This window comes from Anser anser, assembly GCF_964211835.1.
Source record: "Anser anser genome assembly, chromosome: 19".
In the NCBI taxonomy this organism is placed as follows: domain Eukaryota; kingdom Metazoa; phylum Chordata; class Aves; order Anseriformes; family Anatidae; genus Anser; species Anser anser.
Window position 1 is genome coordinate 12739987 of NC_139740.1, and position 17792 is coordinate 12757778.

The 17792-nt window shown below is 59.2% G+C and overlaps 1 protein-coding gene across 1 annotated transcript; it reads right to left on the reverse strand.

Annotated features, from left to right (window-relative positions):
* Positions 1–822: 822 nt before the first annotated feature.
* FAM20A (FAM20A golgi associated secretory pathway pseudokinase) lies at positions 823–14813 on the reverse strand. The gene is made up of 11 exons (XM_083804936.1): positions 14410–14813; positions 8426–8610; positions 8005–8055; positions 7721–7799; positions 7118–7210; positions 5776–5891; positions 5289–5469; positions 4333–4442; positions 3898–3979; positions 3760–3819; positions 823–1394 (listed from the first exon to the last, which is right to left on the reverse strand). Exons 1-11 carry the CDS (start codon positions 14742–14744, stop codon positions 1130–1132), a joined length of 1557 nt encoding a protein of 518 aa, XP_083661062.1. The 5' UTR covers positions 14745–14813; the 3' UTR covers positions 823–1129.
* Between the last annotated feature and the right edge of the window lie 2979 nt (positions 14814–17792).

Consider the following 17792-nt stretch of genomic DNA (forward strand, 5'->3'; position numbering starts at 1 on the left):
AATGAGCCCGTGGTACGTGAAGCAGCTTGCTGCGAACCTGAGGAGTCTGCGGTGCTGTTGCTGGCTTTTGTTTAACTTAAAGGTTAGCTTAGAACGAGCTTCTAGCAGTTTGATTGTTTTTTTTTTCCTTAAGGATGATAAATTATCAACAACGTTCTCAACGACTTTCCCTAGGCTGCCAAAAAGCTCGGAGTAATCCTTCTTGAACAGTTAAAGCAAAAAGCTATTAAAGAGAGCTTCAGTAATCAAACCATTCATAAGCCTTGTCCTTGGGAGGCAAGGGGAAAATTACAAATTGGAAGATCTCTGATAACTCCCTCCCTACTCTTTTTTGGTCTTCAGTTCCTATTGCATCTCGAAATAAGCAGAGATAAGGGCAGGGGAGACCATTTGTATTTTCCAGGGAATTTTGGTAACTTGAGTGACTTCAAAGCTATGAGAAGATGACCTTTGAAGGAGCCCTCCACTTTGGCAAAACGTTTTTTACTGGAAGTGGGTGTCATCGTGAATTCTAGATACAGTCCTGTGTTTCTGAGCTGTTTGATTTTTTTTTTTTAATTATTTTTATCAAGGCTGTACTCGTGGGGTCAAGGGCAATACATATCTGCCTCTCTGCTATAACCCCGACTGGTTCTTCCACCAACGGGGCAGGTAGAAGTGATTTTCCTGCCCTGGGGGGCAGTGGGCTTCTGGGCACTGTGCATGGGTCAAAGCAGAGCGGGTCGAGCACTTTCTGTTGGGAGACCTCGTCTCAGAGCAGCAGGTGAAGTAAGGTCGCCCTGTTCTCAGATACGCGCTCTTGATTACAGAACACAGACTTGGTAAGAGGAAAATGCTCTTGGCATCTTTTTATTCAAGCCTCATCCTTGGATCTAGTTTGTGTCCTTCACAGCAAGGCCGAGATCCTGGGCGGGCTGAGCCACGCGTGCCCCCCCGGACACGTCCCTCCCCGGGGTGCCCACACCTCGGGGTGCCGCAGCCAGGCCACAGCGCGATCCTCGAAGATCTCCCGAAGAGTTTCTCCTCACAGGCGGAGGAAGCACAATTTGTAGGTGGAAATTACCAGCTATTAAAACGTGCCGCTTGCCTCGCGGGGGTCTCCCCTGCCTCTGAGCACGAGTTCAGGGCTTTACGTGCTCAGCTTGGCCCTGTCCGACGTGGGAGCCCCGGGCGGCGCGGTGTCGTTGGCCACCACCCTGCCTTCTCCGTAGGTGTCTATGCATTTCCTCACAGCCTTCAGGATGAGCTGGAGCCGCCTGTCCAGAGCCAAGAGATGGGGCTCGGTGAGGACGGGTGCCAGGGGGTCCTGCAGGAGCGATTCCCTCATCACGTTGCTGAGCCGGTACTCGGGCTCCGCCAAGAGCTGCAGTCGCAACCACGTCATCCGCTTTATTCTGGAAGGGAGAGAAATCAGACAGCCTAACGTGAGCTTTTTGCAGCATCCTAGCGAGAACCAGCTGTCTTATCGGTAACAGTGCCATGTTCCCAAAGATATTTATGGGGCAGCGGGAGAGGTGAAATGAAGAGCCGTATCCTAGCTGGTGATGAATGAGGAAAAGTCTCCTGTCAAAACTGAGCAAAAAGAGAATATTTTCTGGAGCTGACCTAACTGGCATCTCACCTTAAGAGGGACTGAGACTTAAATATCTCCCTTTGACAGAAAGCAGGATGAAAAGCTATAATCTTGGAACACTTCTGGGATTGAAACTAAGTATTCTGAAATTATTTACTTAATCCTCAGCAAAAGCATTTTGATTTCAGCATCTCTATTACCGAAATCGATCGGCGATTTTAATTATTGCCTTTTAAACTTCCGAAAAGTTGCAGCCCACGTTTGTGGAACCAGTCCCACTTAGCTGGGATTTTCAGGCGGCAAAAGGCGCAGCCAGGAGCATTTCAGCCGGGTGCAGAAATTGCCCTCGCACGCCTGTTATTTACCCAGGCCATCCATCAGTACCGGCCCGCTGCCGCTGTGCCACGCTCCGGGGAGCCATGTGAGGCACCACGGCCGGCTGCCACCAGGACAGGTGCTTAAAATTGTGCTCACGGGCCTGCCTTGCATGCGTGATCCAGGTGAAGCCACAAAAAAGGACTGGCCCAGCACTAAACCCAGCTCGCCGTCGGAGCGCACGGCTCTGCTGCTGCCGGAGGAGCCCTGCGCGGTCCCTCCCGGCGAGGGGTGACCCTAGGAGCTGCTGTGGGTAAACACCAGCTGTGTTTGCTCTGCGATGGTGCTGGGAGGTGGAGAACGGGGTAGCCTGACCCTGCAGGGAACAGCTCTTTTAATGCCCTAACAGTTGCACAAGAAATTGGCAGAAGGTGGAAGGGAGCGCGGGACGGAAAGCCCACCACCAGCTCCTCTCCCCTCCCACACAGCACTGTGAGCCCTCCAGCAGGCTGAAGTGTTGAAGATTTGACCCAGAGCTTTCTAGGGACCTTCTCAGCCAAGAAGATGCACGTGTCAGATTAATTGGGGGCTGTTTTCAGGCTTATCTGCTCCTTGTCTGGGGTTTTGACTCTCGGGAAAGGGACCACTGCACGGCTGCATCTGTGCCACTTTCTGTACTTGGGAGCAGACACGTGGAGGGCACAGACACATCGGTGACCTCTGGACTTGAAGAAACCTTTCCACTTCTTTCCAAACATTTTTGGATGCTCCCCCACACCGAATGGACCGGCTGGTCCAGGAAATAAGGTTTTGTGCGGCTCCCTCAGGCAGCACGAGTCGCTTTTACGCTGTTCTGGGCCAGAGCTGGCTTATTAAAAGGTGCGACTTGCAGGGCTTCTTACTGCTGCCACCAGGAGAACTAAATTAAGGACAGCTTCTGGGGGTTGGATCTGGATGAATAGGAAGGATCTGACCTGTGGCTAGTACTGTTAGGTCAAATTAAGAGGCAGAGTTAATTTGAACCCCGCAAAATAGGAGTTCAGGTGAAGGATTCACTGAGAGCCTGCAATTACAAATGAAAAGTCTCGCTAGGTGCAAATAGCAGTTTTTAAAATTAGATCTGGTAATACAAATGTCGGGGGGGGGGGAGAGTGCAATTACCGCCCCGAGGCTTAGCTGGAGCAGGTACAGCAAGGAAATAGGTTAGGCATCTCCTAAAGAGAAACCACGGGGAAGAGCAGCTGTTTTCCTGCCTCTGTAATTTAACTTTCAGCTGTTGATTTATGTGAATTAATAAAGGGGCAGCGAAGATAGGATTCAAACAGCAAAACTGATGAGCTTCTCCGTAGTGCCATGGGAAGAAACCTGATTAACTACCAAAGCTTTTGGATGGAGATTTCTGAGCTTCGTGTCGGGCTGATAGCACCTCATGTCGATGGGCTGGGAAGTGCCAGGTGATGGCTGGAAGGGATCGATCCAGCAGAAAAAGCAGCAAAAGCCTTTCCACGTGCAAGACCAATGCTTCGGTGGGCATTCAAGCACCTTATGCTAGCCTGCTGCTCTGCAAGGCAGCTATTCGCAGGGATTTGGGAACCTCACCTGGGCTTTAGGGTTACTTAGGGGACTCTCAGGGGACAGGGTCCATCAGTGCAGGAAGGACGGTGGTACGACACCGCCTGCAGCACAACAGAGCTTAATGCTGATATAAAAGCTTAATTCCCATGTTGGGGACATCCGGTGGCTTCCATGGTCTGGTATTCAGTCGGCCTCCTCGGCCAGGGTTATGGGGGGAGCTGGGGTGCTGCTGGGGGGCCCAGCCTGGGAGGGGGTACACTGACATGTCTGGGAAGGACGACGAAGCTGGCACTTACATGCAGCACTGGGTGAGCGGGGCCAGGATGGAGGTTTCGTCGTGGGAATGCCGCCCGAACCTGCGGGTAAGGAGAGAGCTCAGCATGGTGCCGCCTGCCCCAGCCCTCCCTGCTGGCCCTGCAGCCTCCCCGCCTCACCCCCTGGCGTTGTCCAGGTGCAAGAGGAAGCCGTCGTCCCCAAACTTGGTGAACATCTCGTAGTGGTGGCGGTCCATGTTCCCTGGCAAAGGGGAGACACAGGAGCAGAGTTTCCCTTGCAAGCGCCTGAGTGATTTTTCTGAACTGCCTGCGTTTTCTTTTCAATCTACGCAAAATGCTCGCTGGAAGTGTCCGAGACACTCGCAGCTGCTGCCCTGCTCCCCTGGAGCCCCCTGGAGCTGACTGGGGTGGCTCTGGAGCTGCCCCGTGCCTGCTCACCATTAGGGGCTGCCTCGTCTGGCGGTGCCCGCGTGCCCCAAACCCTCCCTGGAGCAGCGGGGATGGCTCCAGGAAACCCTGAGGTGGGGCAGGGAGGAGGGAGCGCTGCCGAAGGCCCCCGTGGAAGGAAGAACGTTGTTGCCCCGTTCATCCTACCTATTAGGAAGTCAAATATGGCCATGTCGACGATGTTCAGCAGCCGGTTGCCGCTGCTGTAGGGGTAGATCTCCTTCACGGTGTCGCAGTAGAGCGGATTCACCTCCCACCTGCAGGAGACCGAGGGGAAGGGGGGACGCTCTCAGAGGTGTCCCAACAGCCCCCAAAGGCACCTCCTGTGTGGAGGGGTGGGACGGACGCCTCGGCCCTGCTGCTGGAACCACGTCTCTGCCAGGCAGGGATGCCCCTGAGTGCAGGGCCGCGGCCTCCATCGCCGCCTTCGCCCTCCCTCCTCGGGCGTGCAGGGAGGCTGAAGGTTGGGCCCAGGGGACAGATCTGAACCCCGGCCTTGCTGCCTCTGCCCGGCCTCCGTTTGACAGTTCATAGAGTCACAGAATCATAGAATCATAGAATCACAGAATCAGAGAATATCCCGAGTTGGAAGGGACCCATAAGGGTCATCGAGTCCAGCTCCTGGCCCCACATAGGTCTATCCAAAATTCAGACCATATGACTGAGAGCACAGTCCAAACACTTTGTTAACTCTGACAGGCTTGGTGCTGTGACTACGTCCCCGGGGAGCCTGTTCCAGTGCCCGACAGCCCTCTCGGTGAAGAACCTCTTCCTGATATCCAGCCTGAACCTCCCCTGTCGCAGCCTGACTCCATTCCCTCGGGTCCTGTCGCTGGTCACCAAAGAGAACAGATCGGTGCCTGCCCCTCTGCTCTCCCTCATGAAGAAGTTGTAGGCTGCAGTGAGGTTTCCCCTCAGCCTCCTCTTTTCCAGGCTGAACAGGCCTAGTGAAAGGCCTAGTTGGACCCGATGGTCTTTGCAGGACCCTCCCAGCTGGAGCTGCTCCCTCCTATTCAGTGTCTGCCCGCCCGCGTCCTGCTCATTCTCCTCCCCCTGCACCCCCTGAAACGCAGATATGGAAGCAGCAGCATTTACCCACTTACTCCTCTTTTCCATCAAACGAGTAGGACCGGATCCAGGGGTTTGGGATGGAGAGTCGTGGCGCCAGGTTGAGGGAGGGCAGGAAGGCGGAGAGGGACCCCTCCAGGAGGTGAGGGTTCCCGCACACCGCGTACTCCGTCTTGCACATGTAGGGGCACTTGGCGAAGAAGCACACGTTGCTGGCTGCAGGGAACAGAGGAGAGCTGGGGGAAGGTGCCGTGAGGTGTGGGAGGCTGCAGAGGAGCCCGCGCTGACCCCAGCCCCATCACGCCGTGGGTACTGGGCATCTGTAACCATAAAATGGACGTGAACTGCCAAATCATGCAGGATACCTGCATTTTGGTCGACGGACAGTCCATGCCAAGGGAAAGGTTGCGAAAAGCAGGCAGATAAGAGAGCTCAACTCCGTTCCTGCACAGCAGTCGCTCTTCCACCCGTCAGGCCCGAGCCGCCCGCAGCCCCAGCTCGCGCAGCCGAGCGCTCGCCTACCTGGCGAGACGAAGAAGACGCTCTGCAGGACTTCGTTCTTGGTGACCTCCAGGATCTCCTTGGTGACGTTGATCAACCTCCCGACGGTGGGGGGCACCCGGCGGAAATCCAGGATCCTGCACGGGGAAAGGGATGTGAGCGCACCGGACGGCAAGGCAGGGCGGCGGGCACTGCCTGCATCCCTCCTGTTCACAAACCATTGGTCTTCGTCCCCCTGTTTCTGCCGCGACTGTACCCAAAAGGATTTTTTTCCCCCTGGCTTCTTTCTAGCAAATAGCCAGGATCGTTTTACCCTCTGCAATAAAACGAGGCTGAGTTTTATTCTGGTATGTTAATAGCTGTCGCCTGGGACAATCTGGATGTTCTCCAGGATTTGTGTCTTTTCCCTAACCAGTTGCTCCTGTCTCCTTGTGTGCACGCCCTGTCTTCTGGGAGGCAGACGAGCCCTCGGGGCCTTTCTGCAAGGTGGGTGCTGAGCATCGAGGCACTGATCCTGGTGCCAAGCAGCTGGGACGGGGGGCAGAGAGGGGGCTTGCCCCACTCCGAGGGGCTCACTCCCAGCTGCTCCATCTCACATGGTCTTAAAAAAAAAACAGGGCCCGGGGCAGGAAGACATTCACGTCTGAGAATGGAAAACCTCTGCTGATTGCTGAGTCAGCACCACCGGGCAAAACAGCCGATGCTGTGCCCTGCTCCTTGGGCAATGCCCTCTGCTTCCGAGAAGCAGGCACAAAACGGGATTTGGCCTGTTACTTATTGAGCAGTGTTTAAGGGGAAAAAAGTGATTTGCTCTCATCTAGCACCTTTCAGCTCTAGAAACTGCAAAGCGCTTCAGAAAAGCAGGCCTGCCTCCTTTTGCTGGCGGTGAAGCTGGGGTGCAGGGAGGAGAGTGGCAGGAGCCGAGCGGGGCCACTGCAGGGAGCAGGGCCGGGAGCTCGGCTCTGCAGCAGGGATCGCTTCCCCGCAGTGCTTGAGAGTTTCCCCACAGAGGGGAAAAGGCTGCTGCCCTCCTCTTCTAACCAGGGCGTTTTTGATTTTATTAAATACAAAGGTTGCTGGGAAAGGGTGCCAGGTTAATTGCTCGTTAGCTGAGGGCTCGAAGCCGCATGGCTGCGCTTTAGCTCAGCCACGAGCCTGGGCTGTGGCGTGCGAGCCCCTCACAGCACCTTCCAGCCCCTTCCCTAAGGCAAATGTGTGTCCTGGGCTTCTGCTGGGGACTGTTCCCAAATAACACACCAGCTCCCACCACGGTGCCTGCAGAGCAGCCGCTGATCTCTGGCCCAGCAGCTCCGCGGGGCTCAGCTCCAAGCTGCCCGCGGGCACAGCACCCGGCAGCCCGTACCTGTCGAGGTGGAAGGCGGCGATCTCCGCGTTGTGCCGCTGGAAGTCGACGAAGTAGAAGAAATCCTCGGGTGTCTCTTCCTCGCGCTTCTGCCTGGAAGAGATCAGGGGGTGAGCACGGGGCGAGCACGGGGAGCTGCACGCCCAGCTCCAGGGCAGATGCAGGGCGCCCTGGGGAATCCAGGGAGAAACGAGGGAAAACAGCCCGCTGGGGAAAGGATGCACAGTCCCTAATGGAAAAACAGCCAGCTGGGGGGAGAAAAGCACCCTGAGGTCCTTCGCTGTCTGGCATCTACCAAACAAGGCATTTCCAGCGTCAGCGACCAGCGTGGGAACACCGGCGTTTATCTGCACATCTCTGGGAGGGCGCAAGCAGCCAGCACTAATTACAGGCAGCTGCTGCTGAGCAAAGGAGACGAGATGTGGACGTGCACACCTGACCTTGCCAAGGATGCCCACACCTCTCGCTGCCCTCTCTGCAGCAAACCCCTGTGCCCGCTGCTCGTTGCGCAGATGGGTGATGCTGATAAATCCACTACGGTTCAGCTCCTTGCTTGGCGGCCAAGTGGGGCTGCTGGGGGGGCAGCGGGGGGCTCTGCCTTACCTCATGGGCTTGAACATGGCTTTCCCGAAGTCCTGGAACCTGAGGACCAGCTTCAGGTGCACGCCGCTGGGTTTCACGACTGGGGAGGAAATTAAACTGGCTTAAACAGGAGGGCGAGGGGCTTGGCGCTGCCTGGCGAAGGGCACCTTTGCCAAGGGTAGGGCAGGGGAGCTGGAAAGGGGGGGGTCCCAGCGTCACCCTGCCCGGCTGGGTGAAGTGATGACATGCGGGGATGTTTGGTGCGGGCTGGCGGGGACAGCGGGGACCCGAGGGGACTCACTCACTCTGGCTGCAGTCGCAGGCTCCCAGCAGAGCTTTCTCGTCCTGGCTGTAGTCTGCAAGGACAGGGGGAGCGGTGAGGAAGGGGCCGTGCAGGGCTCGCCCTCCTGCTGCCCACCCCCTGCACGACCACAGCTCCCTGCAGCCTGCCGGGATGAGCTGCAATGCAACAGGCCCGCAGCGTGGCACAGAGGTGCACCAAAAATCCTGGAGAAATGACCCCGGCCAAGCCCCTTCTTCCATCTCAAGGCAAAGCAACAACCACCACGCAGCACAAAACCCACGGGGAAGCCAGTGCAGGGCTCGGAGCGTCCCCCAGCAGGACGGATCCTCCTGCCCTGGTGGCAGAAGAGAACCTGGCGGGGCTGAAGCCACCAACCCCGGGTGCGGGGCCTGTCCCCATCCCCGTGCCGGGACGCAGCTCACCGGCACTGACGGTGGAGAAGTCCCGCATGTCGCGGAGCAGCCTGCTGACGGCGGGGCTGGAGCGAGGGTAGAGCCCATCCCGGCTGATGCCCAGGTGGAACTGGAGCCAGCTGGCCTCCGGCCGCAGCGGCAGCAGCGTGGCCGAGGACGTCAGGTTGAGCTCCTCCCTGTACAGCTTGTGTCTCCTGCGAGAGAGCGGGCGGGGGGTGATGAGGACGGGCCGCAGGATGGAAATCCTCGGTGCCGGGGGGGGGGGTCACAGTCTTATGGGGTGGGTATGGTGCTGCCCGAGGGGAAACTGAGGCAGGGGGGTGGCTGCAGCGCGTCCCAGGCCTCAGCGGTGCTCTGTAGCTCCCAGCACATCTATGGAGGCTCGGGGAAAAGTCCCTTGTGGACACAGGACCCGAGAAGCCCCGTTGTCTTCTCCTTGCCCCGTCAGGACCAAGAGGGGCATCAGGGCATGCCTGGAGCTAACCCGGGACTCCAGCAGCGCCAGAGGCAGGCCGTGTGACGGGGAAATGCTCCCTGGAGCTGGGGCTGGGGTGTGACGGGGAGAACTGGGGGTGTGACGGGGTAGCTGGGGGCTTGGCTGCTCCGTGAGGTGTCTGGAGAGCCCGGGAGAACAACGGGGGCTTGTCCTCCACAGAGGATTTTCTCTACCATCACTGCATCTACACCAGAGCTTTCTCCCGAGCCCAGAGGTCCCAGGCAGCAGGGCTGGCACGTCAGGAAAATCGCCGGGGCCTGAAATTGCCTCCCGAGGGCCTGCGGCCTGTGCTTTAGTGAGCAGGGAGGCTGCAGGCCGCCCGGCAGCGTCCTGCCCAGGACCTCTTAAATTTGGGGTTGAATCTGTCCCTGTCCTGGTGGATGGAGCCGTGGGGGCCTCCTGGGTGCTGCAACAAACCCAGGAGATCTCCGCAAGCCACCAGCATTTCCCTCACGTTTGGAACATTGGTGGTTTGGCCCCAAACTTTGCTAAACCGCCACCAAAAGTCCCTCATCCACCCGGCCGGGGACACAGCGTTAGTTTCTCATTAACGCCAGCAGAGCCTGCAGATACAGGCCTGGCAGAGGGAAATCGAAGTCCGTTTTGCTCTGAAAGTGCCGAGACACAGCAGGGAGGGCAAACAGGGGGCTGATAACGAGTGGTTCATTAACCCGGGGCCTGGGACGGAGGAGGCAGGGAGGTGCCAAGCACCTCTATCCCTGAGCAGGGCAGCAGGCAGCGGGTTTTGTGGGGCTGTCCCATCTTTTGTGGGGTTGTCCCATCTGCCTTCTCCACCCGAGCACGTTTGGTGGTGCGACCACAAGGTTCCTCCCCGTGCTGAGGGACCCCCCTCGGTACCAGCTGGGGAGAAACGGAGGGAAGGGAGCGATGTGGCAACCCGTGCAGCAAGCAGCGGGTCGGGGCAGCCCGTTCCCTCCCTGAATTTGCGTTGGGATTTTGGGTCAGAGGGACCAGCTCAGCCAGAGGCAGTCAGCCACATGCACGCAGCCAGCATGCATCCCCAGACCGGCACAGAAAAGACCCCGGTGTCCGTTTTGGGGAATGACTCAGGAATTTTCCCCCGGGGAATTTCCCTGCCCGAATATTTTACCATATTTGCTCTCCCGCTTGCCATGCAGGCAGCCCGTTCCCCCCCGGGGTGGCGGTGAGCAACACATTACTGATGGGGAAAAAATGCAGCAGTTGGGCAAGGGAAGGCAGCTCGCAGCCGGCAGCTCTGGCCCCGCCGTGCAGCGGGCACGGTGCTGCAGGGCCCGCGGCCCCCTGCAAGCCTTGAAACCCAAAACGCGGCTCCCTCGGCCTCTCCTGTCCCCCCAGGATTCCAGAAATATTTCCCTGTAAGAGCAGAGCTCTGCAAAAGACATAATAATGTTAAAAAAAAAAAAAAAGGGTTCATTTATAGCTTGCTATAAATAGCCCCGGGGCTGCCCAGGCTTTGTGCTCAGCCGGATCCAGCAGCAGAAGGCCAGGGCTGCGAGAGGCATGGCGTGGGGTGCCACCGGGCTTGGGGTCCTGGTGGCTGCTGGCCCCGGTGTCCCCGTGCCACCGGGCTCTGGCCACGGGCAGGGCTGGTCCCGCTGGCACTGAGCAGGCTACAGAGTTTGGGGCATTGAAGTTTTGAGGATACGAAGTTTGGGGCATATCCTTCGAGGATACAAACAAGCTCTGGAGTTTTTCAGCAGGTTGTTTTGTCTGTTCGGAAGAGGCCCGGCTGTTTCTTTGCTCTTCCCTTCCTGCACCTCCACCAGCCTCTGCAGATGGCTGGCATCCTGCAGCTCCGTTCCTCACCCGATGCCGGGGGAAGGCGACGGGACGGGCAGTGAGCGCTGTGCGCGGGTAGATTGCACCTTGCCGTGCTCCCCTCGCGTCACGTATCCCAACCGTGCCACATCCTGGGGCCACACCACAGACTGGCAGAGTCCCAGACCGATTTATTTCCATCCGGCTACAAAAACAAAGGCAGCCGTGCCATGCGGCAGGTACGGGGTTGGGCTGCAGCTGGCCCCACTCGAGGGGAGCACCCGGGCACGCTGAGGGATGTGCCAGGCCTAGGTGCAGAAACATTTCTATGCTTCAGGAAAGTTTCTACGGTGTAGAAACGAGTCCCATGTCCTGTTCATGGACGGGGTGGCCGACAGGCACTGGGTTCTGACCCTGTTCCGTAGATGCAGTCGCACCTTGGGGCGGGCTGGGGAAGGCAGGCACGGCCCTCACCTACGCGGCGCAGCAGCTCCACCAAACCCACAGACCAGGAGGGAAAGCCAAGGGCTCCCGCCCCCCAGGGGACACCGCTGTCACCCCTGGGCAGCCAGAGGGACGTCTCCCACGGCAGGGAGGACGCGGGCCGTGCAGTGCTTCTGGCCTCCTGGAGCCATAAATTCATCCGTGCCCGCAGCAACGAATGGTCTTACGAAACGCACCAGCCCTGGCAAGTGCCTCCTCATTCTGTGCTCAGTTTGCAGCGCCAAGGAAAGGAGAGGCTGGGTGTTAGCTCGGCCCCAGCGCGTTCCCTGTTTACGAGCGCCATATATTTTATTTCCAAGTGGCTGAGGTGCGATCAATACGCTGCCCCCTTCTCCTTCCCAGAGGTGCAAAGCGAAGTCAAACAAGGGCGCACGGCCCCGCAGATCTCCTCCTGGCTGCAGAAGGGCCAAACCTCCGAGCACGAGGCAACGCGTGGCCACGGCGTCATAGCCGAGAGCGCTTTTAAACAAAGCAGTAAATAACGGAGGGAGACGCAGCCTTCTGACCAAAGAGCAGGGGCCGTCCTGCAGGCTGGGCTGCAAATCACGCCAGCGCTGCTGCGAGCACCTGGCCTCGCGCGCTCTTCTGGCGGTGCTTAGGAAGCCTGGTGCTGGCCATGTCCCCCCTCCCCGCGGTCCCATCCTGCTTCCCAAATCCTGGCGCGTTCCCGAGGCGTTGCTCAGCCTCGGGTGCTGTGCCCAGCCCGGTCCCCGGGATGCTCACCGTCACTGCCAAATTGTGCTCTGTGCTGAAAGCCCAGCTCGGCACCCACTTGCCCTGCGCCTCCCCACCACTCCATGGGCTTGAGGGGATCCCGGGGAGGCTTCGTCCTCCCTCGGGCCGCCTCCGGCAAGGGCAGAGCCTCTTGGGGCCCCGACCCTGCTCAGAGCACGGGGCAGCTCCAACCCTGCCACCACCGCGTCCCCGAGGCTCTCCCCACCACTTTGTGCACATTTCGTTATTTTGAGTTGCTGCTGTTTAAGCGATGAGTCCGAGGGCAGCCGGCGGCGCTCCGTGCATTAATGGGTTTGCTTTTGGCTGCGGCTCTGCTCAGAGCTTGGCAGCGGCGCAGCGGGCACGGGAAGGGCCGTGCTGGGCTCTGCTGGGACACGGCGGGTCCGGGGTCGGACAGTGGCCACATCCCCTCCTGCCCTGCCTGGTTTTGGAGCGGGGAGCAGCGGGGTTGCTGCCCGTTAGCCAGCTCCCCGCCCAGCTCCTCGTGCGCTGGGAGCATTGCAAAGCCGTGCGCTCATCGCCTGCAGCCCCCCCGCCGCTCGCTGTCCCACCCAGCTGATGTAAAAACCCGTTTCCATCACTGCCTCGCCCCGTCCCCGGTCACATCCCCAGCACGGGCAGCGAGAGAAGGAAGAGGCCGGTGGGGCGAAGGGAGGAGCGGGGATGCAGGGGATGCTGTCTGCTTCCAGCTGGGACACGGGGACACGGCCATCCTGTGAGGGGTTAGGGGCAGGGGCCGTGCCGAGGGTCACCATCCCTCGGGTGACAGCACCACATAAAGGGAGGGGACGGGGGAAGTTTTCCCACGACCATGGCTGGGGCTGGGAGAGGCAGCAAGACGAGGGCTGTGCTGGGAGAGCGGCTCAGAGCTGGGAGTCGTTTGCTGGCTAAAAGTCAGAGCCTCCACTCCTTCTCCTGCAGCAGAGAAGTTGGCAAGGGGAGCAGGAGAGGGGCCGGACGGGCAGCCAGCACCCCGGCACCGCTATCGCAGACCACGGCGATAGTCGGGGGCCGTGGCTGTCACCCAGCTGAGGGGTTGCTGGGCGCAAGGAGCCGGCTCTGGGCTTCACCTGGGGGCTGTCGCTGTTTGGTCCCCAAGCTGTAAAGGTGGCACGGAGCACAGAGGCACTTATCCCCGGGGTGACACAGCTGGAAGGGTCTCATCCTTCACCTCCTCGCCTCCCCCAGCAGAGCAGCAGGGACCCCAGGAAGCCCCCAAGCACAGCCCCACATGCCCTTGGGTGCTGCGGAGAAGGAAATCGGGGAGGATGAGGGGGCTGCGAGCCAGGAGGGGGGCACAAAATGGGCCACCGAGAGGGTGCCGGGGGGAGCCACGGGGTGTGCGTCCAGGTAGGGGCACCTGGGCGAGGGATACCTGGGGGGTGCCCACGCAGGGGGTGGTGGGGAGGGGTGCTTGGGGAGAGGGTACCTGGAGATGGGTACCCAGAGATGGGTGCTGGGGATGGGGTGATGGGGATGGGGTAGCTGGGGTTGGGTATCCAGAGATGGGTGCCCAGGGATGGGTACCTGGGGATGGGTATCTGGAGATGGGGTTCCCAGAGCGGGGTGCCCAGAGATGAGTGCTGGAGATGGGTGCCAGGGATGAGTGCCCAGAAATGGGTACCTGGAGATGGGGTTCCTGGAGATGGGTACCCAGAAATGGGTGCTAGGGATGGGTGCCAGAGATAAGACACCCGGAGATGTAGTTCCCAGAGATGGGTGCCACGGATGGGTGCCAGGGATGGGGTTCCTGGAGATGGGTGCATGGATAATGGGTGCCAGAGATGGACCCCCAGAGATGGGATTCCCTGAGATGGGTGCATGGGATGGGGACCAGAGACGGGGTTCCCAGAGATGGGGTTCCCGGAGATGGGTACCCAGAGGTGGGTGCCAGGGATAGATGCCAGGGATGGGTACCTGGGGATGGGAATCTGGGGATGGGATTCGCAGAGAGGGGTGCCCAGAGATGGATGCACGGATAATGGGTGCCAGGGCTGGGTACCCAGGGATGGGGTTCCTAGAGATGGGTGCCGGGGCTGGGTACCCAGGGATGGGGTTCCTAGAGATGGGTGCTGGGGCTGGGTACCCAGGGATGGGGTTCCTAGAGATGGGTGCCAGGGCTGGGTACCCAGGGACGGGGTTCCCAGAGGTGGGTGCCGGGGCTGGGTACCCAGGGATGGGGTTCCCAGAGACGGGTGCCGGGGCTGGGTACTCAGGGATGGGGTTCCCAGAGGTGGGTGCCGGGGCTGGGTACCCAAGGACGGGGTTCCCAGAGATGGGTGCCGGGACTGGGTACCCAGGGATGGCGTTCCCAGAGATGGGTGCCGGGGCTGGGTACCCAGGGATGGCGTTCCCAGAGATGGGTGCCGGGACTGGGTACCCAGGGATGGGGTTCCCAGAGACGGGTGCCGGGGCTCGATCCCCAGATCCGGTCGCCGGGAGCCGGGTGCCGGGGCCGGGTTGGCGGGGGGCCGGGTGCCGCGGCGGCGGGACGCACCTGTTCCAGCGGGCCGCCTTCCGCCGGTAGTAGCGCAGGGCTTCGCGGGCGCCCAGCAGCGGCTCCGCGGGGCCGCGGGGCGCGGCGGCGCGGTACAGCGGGTGCCCGAAGAGGCGCCGCAGCGCGGAGGCGGCGCGGCCGCGGGGCGGCGGCGGCGGGGCGGGGGCGGCGGCGGCGGCGGGGCGAGGGGGGCGGCAGGGGCAGCCCGGACCCCCCGGTCCCCCCGGAGCCAGCTCCCTGCGCACCCTCGGCCAGAGGTGGAAGTAGAGGTCTGCGGCCAGCAGCGCCCCGAGCAGCAGCAGCACGGCCGGCCGGTCCCGCCGCGGTCCCGGCATGGCCGGCGAGGGGAACCGGGAGGCACCCGGTTGGGGGTTATTTTTTTTTTTTTCTTATTATTATTATTTTTTTGGGGGGGGGGTGGTGGTGGGGGGAATCAGCAGCCCTGCCCCAGCCGCCGCCGCCGCCGCCTCCTCCCGGTGCAGGACGCGGGGGGGAGCCCGAGCGGCGGAGCGGGGCGTGCGGGCACCTCGGGGCGGGGAGCGGGCAGGGCGCTGGGGGCCGGCCCCCGCCGCGGGGGGAGGCCGGGGCGGGGAGAAAGGGAGAGAGGGGGGCTCGGGGAGCTGCCCCCCAAACCTCTGTCCCCACCCCCGGTCCCGTTTTCCCGAAAGCGGAGGCTGCTGGAGGGGAGCGGGGCGCGGACCCCTAGGGGTGCTGGGGGGTCCTGGGGGGTGCTGAGAGGTCCTGGGGGGTGCTGAGGGCTCCTGGGGGGTGCTGAGGGGTCTTGGGGGGTGCTGGAGGGTCCCGAGGGGTGCTGGGGGGTCCTGGGGGACACGGGCTGGGGGCGAGGTGTGGGTGCAGAGCGGGCAGCCCCCCAGCTGCGCTGCGGCCCCTCCACCGTGCTGCTGGCGCACGGCTCCCCCTCGGCTTTTATTTTTGTAAGGACTTAAAAAAAAAAAAATAAAAAAGACTCGAGGAAACTTGCCCCGGCAGTTTGCTCCAAGAGGCTCGCGGTGGGAACGTGCTGGGACGGGCTGCGGGAGCACTGGGAGCTGCTGGGGGACGTCCAGGGGGCCGGAGAGCCCCGGGGTGAGGCTTGGGGGGGCCAGCACGGAGCAGGTTGAGAAGCACCAGGCCAAGGGAGGGAGATGGAGGAGAAACTGGCTGTAAACAAAGGGAGCGTGACCAGACTAGCCTGGCTCCGGCGCTCTGCTGAAGGGAGAACAAAAAATAAACTGCAGAAAGAGGGAAAGTGAAGTACGTCCTCAGCTGCCTGCAGCAGAGTTCAGCTTTCCTCACAGCGTTGCGAAGGGAGGCTCTGGGTCCTGTGCTGGGATCGGGGGAGTTTGGGCCACGCAAACGGGCGTCCACCAGCGGAGCCGTTGGCCAAGCAAACGTCCCGGAGCCTGCGGTGCTCCTTCTGCAGGAGCTGGTCCCCTGGGGGGTGGCTGGAGGGCCCCGGGGCTGCATCTGTCCCCGAGCGTGCTGTGGGCATGGCTCCGTGCACCTGCCCGCAGCCCAGTCCCCAAGGGCCTGCCGAAGTGCCTTCCTGTGCCCCTCCGCCTCCCCTCCCTCTCTTCGTCTTCGGAAGAGGCTGGTTCATACTCTGCACATCTGCTGGTTCATATTCTCCTGCAGAAATGCAATTTCAGGATTGCTCTGCTCCGTTCTTCTGATATTTGAAGCTTTGGGGCTTAAGCTTTTGGGGGGCTCACTTTTTTTTTTTCTATAATACCGAGTTTTCTGTATTTTCCACAGTATGTCAGAAAACGACAGGCACAAACCTCGGCTGAACACGGGGGTTCAAACCATCCTCAAGCCGGTGTCATAATAATCCCAATAATAAGCAATGGCCTGTGAATAACAATAGGACTTTTTTTTCCCCGTTTTTGTTTAAAAAAGAGGAGATTATTCTGCTGAAGTTAACAATATCTGGAGTTGAATGAATCACCGGGAACAAACACGGCTCCCTCAACGTGAGCCCGTTGAAAGCCTCCATTGTTTCGCTTTAAACTCATAGACCAACTTTGACAAACTCTCCATCAAAACTGCCTAATGCTTGTTTCGTTCTTAATCCTCCCTGAGCTGCTGCCCGCTGCTAATCTCTGCCAGAAACCACTATTAAATCTTCCCTGGTTCGCAACGCTAATTCTGAGCAACTGCACCAGGAGAAAAACCATCAGCTGGGCCCGCGTCTTTGTGCTATTTGCGTGCTCTGCAGGAAGATCATTTAGTTCCTAATGAGGCTAATTAAAAAGAAACAAAAAATAATAAATCGATTCCATTAATCTGTGCTAAATTGAAGCCCTGCGGTCCTTCCCAAAGTGGTGGTGACTGCCAGCTCCGCACGCACTGGAATGCCAAATTATCACTCTCATTATTATTTAATGCTACCAGGGCCTTGCTGCCACAGCCCCAAATTTTTGTCGTGGCTTTTTTTCCTGGGCACAGCCTGCTCCTGCTGATAGGTTTGCACCTGTGGGATTTGGGATTTGCAGGACGGGGCCATTCCTGCGGGAATGCCTTATTTGTTAGCCCATTTGTTGTGCCCCCCCAGGGTGCTCGGACCAAGCTCCCTCTGCCTTCGTCCCACCTCTGGCACTGATTTCAACCCAGGCCTCTTTTGAATCTCCGACACAAGAAGCAGTGAACGAGGAGACCCCATTTCTTGGGTCAGTGCTGGTGCTGCCTCCCCCGGGCACGGAGGCACCGGGTTGCGCCCTGACGCCCCGCGGTGCTCAGCCGAGCGGAGGGAGACGAGGAGATGTGCTCCCAAACCTAACCTGCAAAACCTGCTTCGGTAGGACCCGGACAGCTGAAGAGGAATCAAATTACCATTTGGAATTGCCGTGAGATAATTGGCCTCATTTACTATTTTAAGACCGAAGAAAAGGCTTCCTCCTCCAGACAGTTGCAATGGAGAAATATTCAGGCGTAGATGATGTCCCCAAACATATCATTAAAGCTTTAAATAAATGTGCAATGACATCCTGTGTTAAGAAGGACTTCCTTTCTATTTCGGATACTAACCAGCAGGTCATTTGCAAAGTCATTTTTTAATAAACAAAATATTTTTCCTTTTTTTTTATAACAAAAGATTTTCCTTTTTTTTTTTTTTTTTAAGGTATTGGGAAATGTATGTACTTTGAATTCTTTCACACATTGCTGACTTTAAAATGCTCTTCTTCAGAGAAGCGTCTTGCTTGCCAGAAGGTAAATGCCTCTGCCTGCCGCTCCTTCCTCTCTCTGCTGGAAATGCCACAGAAATGACCCAGGCCAACCCCGCTGATTGTAATGTTTGCAGAAGGGAGAAGGAGATGAGAACTGTTCTTTTCTCCCCGTCTCATTAATTACTGGGATTAAACACCAAGGCAGCCACACAACAT